General features: G+C 36.3%; 1 protein-coding gene across 1 annotated transcript in view; it reads left to right on the forward strand.

Moving 5' to 3' along the window:
• The window catches only part of LOC122251790 (Monocarboxylate transporter 1), a 59,759-nt gene extending 53,430 nt beyond the window's left edge, over positions 1-6,329 (forward strand). The window contains exons 8-12 of the mRNA XM_086544203.1: positions 13-94; positions 481-633; positions 3,071-3,236; positions 3,683-3,883; positions 4,011-6,329. Coding sequence (XP_086400329.1) covers positions 13-94; positions 481-633; positions 3,071-3,236; positions 3,683-3,883; positions 4,011-4,168 — 760 coding nt within the window. The 3' untranslated portion in view covers positions 4,169-6,329. The remainder of the gene's footprint in view (positions 1-12; positions 95-480; positions 634-3,070; positions 3,237-3,682; positions 3,884-4,010) is intronic.
• The last annotated feature ends 1,171 nt before the right edge of the window (positions 6,330-7,500 follow it).

Here is a 7,500-nt window from a genome sequence, read left to right on the forward strand (position 1 = left end):
TTTCCCCCTCAGACAGGATCCACACAGTTACAGGGCTTCAATAGTAAGGCTCCCAGGTGCAGAGGAGACACCCAGCGAAGTGGAGAAAGCAAAGGTTAGTTTGCTAAGAAAGTCTATACTAGTTTGGGATACTCTGGTGTTAAATGTATTTTTTATTTATAGGAATATTTACTTTCTTTGCTTATGTAAAAAAGGTTTTCCATGAGCTGTATGATATACAATATTAGTATGAAGAGGTTATTCATTTTTTTTATGCCACAATTTTGGAGTATATAGAATGAAACCTCTTTTCATTGCAGTACACCCAAAAATTGAATATGGTCATATTGCTGTATAGAGTGATATAGCCAATATGGGGTATTATTCACAATTTTACCTGCATGTTATTCTGCTATTCATGTATTCAAACAAGGAGTGAAATGTAAACCTTCAGTCTTATGACAAATTTAGGATAAACTATCAGAGAGTAACTTCCTACAGGTGTGTGGATGTGTGCCATGCTCAAGGGAGACGCGGGATGCCATGAAGAGCCTTATGGATTGGGAGCTTCTGGTTGATGGAATCTTCCTCCTCTTTGCCTTCTCTAATTTTTGTACATCTATTGGATTTAATGCTCCCTATATTTTCATTGTGGTAAGTTTTATTTTTCGTGTGTGGAGATTATTACCTGGTTTATATCTTGGGGTAAGGCAGGGAGGGTAGCAGTGGTGGCACCCACCCCGAGTGACAGCCTCCAACAGTTTGTAATGGGGGCATGGAACATCAGTCATTTGCATCAGGATGATTAACTGCCACTAAGTAAATGGAAGTGAGGCCTCTGAAGGTGTAGGTGGCTGTCCTCTTGGAGGTGAGAAGACCTGGCAGTAGCACAATTAGTGATCATGGCTACACTTACATCTGGTTGAGCTGCAGCAATGTTCACTATCTCCAGGAGATAGCCATAGTCATCTCCAGTAGACATCAGCCTTTGGTAGAAGAGGTAGCTCCAGTTGATGAGACTATAATGGTACTGAGACTGAAGCACTGGTTTGGCTTCATTGTCTCTTATTGCTGTGTATGCTTCTACTAAAACTTGATGTGAAAATGATATTCTACGCCAAAATCCCATCCGTGGCTGATAGCTGTCTTTGGTGAGATATCTTTGTTTTCTGTGATCGAGATATCCGTTGGTCCCCATGGCTAAAGAGATGATACTAGCAGCGAGAATAGTCTCCTTAGGGTCTATGGCTCCTGGTACCACTACCCCAACAGACTCATTGGAGGATCCTTAAAAACTAGGGGTTACTGGAGTGCAGAGATATGTAGCACTGACCAACATTCAAATCCCCGTTTCCATCCAGTAATTGCCCTAGGGTGCTTCATTTTACAGATGAAGGAAAGAGGAGTGTGCTTGGAGTTTTGCCGTAGCTACCTTTAATTGCTTCACAGAGCTTGACAGTCTGACGGACTTGGCAGATTTGTGGTACATCTTTAAATGCGGTTCAGGAGTCTATTAGAGTCCTCCCAAGAGCAAAACAGAACTTCATCTCAGGAGATACTAAAGGTCACAGAGGTGTGCCACATGGCTCAGGTGGCTGGCAATATAAGCTTGCATCAATCTCTGGTGCATAGAACTCAGATACTTGAGGAAGGAGGAGGAACAGTATATAAGGAACCTTGCTGAGGAGATTTAAGAACATTTCTTAATTGAGAAATCTGAATTTGAAGCCCTTCCCACAGTGGATGGACAGATCATCTCAGATCCTCTGGCAATGCAATACCATTCCTCCAGACCTGTTGAGGGGCAGGGTCATCCCTCATTCAGGAATTACCCTACTCAACATTCTTCAGAGACATATCATAGGCCATTCACAGAGGCACCAGAGACCTGAGAATTCCAGATTCACTCTTGCCAAATCCACAATAACTCTATCCTTGTGCTTCATGTCATCGTTGAGCGCTGTCAAGAGTTTAGGCATAGGTTGCTCGCATCCTACACTGTTCTTTGTGAATCAATTTAGGAGATCCTGAAACTTGGAGGAATTCCAAGATTATTGTATTAATAGCAAACCTGTATACTGGTACCAAAAGCAGGACTGTGTCCTAGCTCCAACATCTTTTAACACTTGCATGGACTGGATTTTGTATAGAATTGTTATCCAAAATTTATGCAGAGCAACACTGTGTAATATCAAGGCCATTAACTTTGCCTTTGCTGAGGATGTTGCCTTCCTCTCTAAATCTCTGGAGATTCTACAGGGGGTTCTGCTTGCATTTACCATTGAGGCAAAGACCTTGGGTCTGGAGGTCTCTTGGAACATGACCAAATCCAGGATTCTGGGTGTCTGTTAGGAGAGCCCACTTAGTCAATGTGTGCTTGTGGCAACAGGAGCCATGAACTAGCCCGACATGAATATTTGGAGATAGCAGAACCTGTACAGAAGAACCAAGGTATGTGTTGTAAAGGACCTGATATTGCCAGTCTTACCGTATGGCAGCAAGACTTTGACCTTATCTTGTGCCATAGAATCATGTCTTGATAACGTTTGCAGCATGTCTCTATATGGGGTATAGTGGGCAGGATCATGTGTTCAAACAATGACTGCACCTTGAGACTGGCTTATCACCTGTTACTTGCACAATCTGGGACCACCAACTCAGACATTATGGACATTTGGCACAACTCCCTGAGTAGGATCCTGCCCACCTGGTAGTTTCCAGCAGAGGTAACCCCTGGGAGGAGGAGCCCAACTGGACAACCAAAAAAGTCTTACCTTGGGCAGATCAGTCAAGCCTGCCAGGAGGAATTAAGGAGGGCCCGGGGCCATGTCCCTGCAGGTGGCTTGCTAGGAGGGATCATCGTTTGGATGCAGTGATGTTATTGGTTATTATTCACTAATTTCAGTGCGTAAATTGTAAATTTGCATTGTCTGAAGTGACTAGTAAGTTTTATAAATTTCCCTAATTATTAGCCACTTCTTCAAATTAGTTTTTCAAGGATGAAAAAAAATTGACAATTTTTATTTTTTAACAAAAATATTTTTGGATTAACTGTTCACAGGAGTTACAGAACACAATGCTTCCTTTTCAGGATCGTGCCAGACAACTTGGTATCTCTGACAAAGATTCCTCATATTTACTGGCTGTCGTTGGCATTTCAAATACAGTGAGCCGTATCGTGCTCGGTTATATTTCCGATCAGCCTTGGGTCAATCGCCTGTACCTCTACAATATAGCTCTCACCCTCTGTGGAATTGGTGAGTGGTCTCACATTAGTATAAGGGCAAAGATTTTTTTGTTTTTCTTTTCATTTTTTTAAATTACTTTTATGACCTTTGGTGAGAATTTTAAAATAACAGCCATTTAGAATTATTTGGTTGAATATTTGTCTTGACTAGAAAAGATATCAAAACTTTTCAAAAGGATTTATAAGTTTCTTATGAAAGACAAAATATGGTTATTAAAAGAGTTGTCAGGGTTGAAATTCAGAAATTATTAAAATGTAGCACATGGAATAGGCTTATTTTTTATTTGATAAAATGTTATGCAATTTGAATATTCAAGATAGATGTTAAAGAAAAGAAAAAAGTAATATTACTTCTGTTTTTATATAATCCTGTAAACATGTTCATGTACATTAATTCCATTTATAAAGACTTATTGCTAGGGACGGAAGTAACTTTTTCTCTTTTCTCATCAACAGGTACCTGTGTGAGCATTTGGTTTTACAGTTATGCGTCTCAGATCTTTTATGCAGTAGTCTTCGGATCTATGTCTGGCGCTTATGTTGGACTAACCTCTGTTGTGCTTGTGGATCTACTGGGGATGGAGAGACTCACTAATGCCTTTGGTCTTTTGCTTATGTTCCAAGGAATTGCGTCTGTTATTGGCCCACCAATATGTGGTATGTATCTGTATGCTGTTTGTATGATGTATATGTTTATTTTTACAAGTGTGTCTATGTGAATGTATTTAAGGTTGAGAAATTACTTTTTCTTGATGAACACATCTTTTCACTTTTTGTTTTTCAGGTACTCTCTTTGATATGACTGGCTCCTATGACTACAGCTTTCTTCTTGCTGGCAGTATGATAGCTATCTCGGGACTGATGCTGTTCTTCATCCCTTGCATTTGGAGAGTTCAAGCAAGAAATCTCGCCAAACAAGTTAACTCTAACACTGTACAGTAAATGAACAAAATTGCAGAAGAGATTGGTACAAACAGAATGTGCTCATACAGGTTGATGATGGCACAACTTACCATGTTATCTTGGAGGAAGCTTATTATGGTTCTGAAAAACAGATGGCTGTGTAAGACAGACTACTACAAGTATTACATTGAACAGAGTGCGAAGATTTGTGTAAAAGGATCAAGTATGTGTGCTGCATGAAAATTGCAGTGCCATTGAAGTCTTTTTCATGGATTTGTATACTTCTCATTTTTTAAGTTATAGTATTTTTATTTTATTATTATTATTTTTTTTTTTTTTACATTTTTTGGTATTTACATTTGTGTCTTAGAAAGTGAATTTAAGGGATTCATTACTACTGTTTGATATCAGATTAATTTTGATTCCTCTTCTTTGGTATTTCTTTGCAGGCAGTTTTATTAGCCTTTAGTTATTTTTCTTAATCGGACTATTAGAAAATATTGGGACCAGATGCTATATTTAGATATTTTTTAAAAATCCTTCTTAGCATGTAACTCACTAAACAGAGACTGTGGCATGTTTAGCCTCCCTATGTGTGATGTAGGACTATCAAAATAAATAAAATAATTTTTGGTGCTAACATTATGTCTTGAGATGTTTGTGAGAACGGGAAACCCATGAAGTTCATACACTCCTTGCATTTTTTCCTGTCTTTCTCTCTTTATAAGTACCACAGTAAATTGTAAATCTAGGTTTTGCATGACAGATGGAATAGGAAGAAAATATGCAGAAAACATGTGCTGCTTTTTATTGGAGTCATGCATGAAACATATGATTTTTTCTTGAGTGACTAACGTAATTGGATATGGGTTGATAAACATTGATAGCATTTAATTAATGCTTCAAGCATATTCCTTTCTTTCTTTGCAGTTCATATTCCTCATTTGGAACATTGTTAGTGTTAGATAGGGATTAATCATTTATGAGATAGGGTTTGTTTCATGTTGTTTTTTAGTGTACTTCATATATTCATGTAGGGCTTTCATTCCTCTCCCTTTCTGAATATTTTTATTTCTGAGTCTTTTGTCCAGTTTTCTATATTTATTTAATATTTCCCTGATACTACAGGTTTAGAATCTTTTGTCATGAGATTGAATATGAAAAAAGCTGTATGGATAATGGGAAAATACTAATCATTCTTTAACGATAACTTTATTTCAAGATTAAAATGAAAGGCTTTCTTTTGTGTGATATATATATATATATATATATATATATATATATATATATATATATATATATATATATATATATATATGGATATATATATATATATATATAATATATATATATATATATATATGATTTCTTCTATTCATACTTTTATATTCAGTTCAGTTCAGTTTATATATATATGCGATATACGTCGCTTTATATATGCTCAATATGTCATATACGATGCTGATTTCTTATCTAATCTTATCTTTTATATTGATTAGCCTTTTAATGCCAATATTTATTCAAGGGAATTTATGTGTCTATTCATAGTCTCACTTTCATTATTTCTCTCCTTTAAACTTTATTTCCTATAACCCTTTACTGCTTAAAGATGACAGACAAATACTACTTTCACATTTCAGTGTATGCTGATGGTTAACTATTTGTTTACCTTCATAACATTTATTCATCCACAATCCTTTCTCTCCTGGCAGTTTTTTATATGATGGATATGCAAGCTTTTCTCAAAGGGCTTGACATCTGGGTTGGTATATTTATGCTTTTGAGCAGTGAAGGGTTAACACTATCAAGATGTGAAGCATTTTGAGTTTATAATACAAAACATGATGTTTATGTGTAAAAATAAGAATATTGTCATTTTTAGATTGACTAACATTTCACTAATATACAGTACATCTGTAACACAAAGGCGTGCATAATTTGAGAAGTGTAGGTAAGATTGCTACATGTAAACAATCACATAAACTTGGATGAGAGTGATTGTACACTCTGAAATTATCTCTCTTGTTGTTGTATTTATTTTTATTATTATTATTTTTTTTTAAATCATTATCATCATTACTATTATTATATTATTATTATTATTATTATTATTATTATTATTATTACCGTTATTGTTACAATTATTTTACTTATTAACATGGATTATTTGAAGGAAAGCCATAATTAGTATTTAAGAAAATGACTATATAATGGATTCCATTTGTTCCTGTGTTGATTATTTTTGTCTTTTCTTTATCTTTTCTTTCTTAATGTGGCCAAATATAATATATATGTTTCACTGTATTTTCCTATCATTCTTTTTCATCAATACCTCTTTGTAATTCCTTCATGCTAAAGAAGTAGAAATTGAAGTTACAAATGTGTGCAATATGGCCATTGCATCAAATGTCATATATTTTGGGTAAGGACAATAACAGCCAAATTTATACGTAACATAAGTCTATTTCATTGAATATTCCAGTGTGATGATGAAATGTTTGTGTTGTGTGATTTAGTTGATTATGATATAGAAGATCATACGTGGATCATTCTCACACTCATAGTACTGAGGTGTTTATGCAAGGCCTTTTGTAGCTGAAAGATTCTGGCAGTATATATTGTAGAGCTGATACATATACATCATATACAGTTGATATGTCGACAAATAATCAGTTTTATGGCAATGTGTTGTAAGAATGAGTCCTTTTCCGCATATTATTATTTTAATCACATTCTCAAAGGGCCCTCTGATATCAGTTTTAGACATATCTACTATGATTATCAAAGACTTATTTGAGTCAATGAAACTTGGGCTCTGCGAGCTCCGTACTTACTTGCCGCGATATGATGTTGTCATTCGTGACCATCTTCACTTGTTCCTCTACCTCATCTCTGCCTACAGGTTCAGAATCTGAAAATGGGTCTTGAGAGCCTTACCAACCCAATGCTGTGATTTTTCTTTTAGTAAATTCAGAGGAAAATTACCTGTAGTTATTCTTGTAGATGCATGCTTGCAGGGTTTTTTATCTCTTTTAAGTATATGTACATATACTCACATATACATACACAAATACAAGCACATGGAAATGCACGTGCACACGCACACGCACATGCGCACTCACACAGACATATACATTCACACACATTCACACAGACACATACACACACACACACACACACACACACACACACACACACACACACACACACACACACACACACACACACACACACACACACACACACACACACACACACACACACACACACACACACACACACACACACACACATACACACACACACACGCTGCACACACCCAACACACACACACACACACACCCAACACCCAACACACACACACACACACA

This window comes from Penaeus japonicus, unplaced genomic scaffold (genome assembly GCF_977035675.1).
Source record: "Penaeus japonicus unplaced genomic scaffold, GWHDUDI00000001_assembly GWHDUDI00000015, whole genome shotgun sequence".
Taxonomy (NCBI): Eukaryota; Metazoa; Arthropoda; class Malacostraca; order Decapoda; family Penaeidae; genus Penaeus; species Penaeus japonicus.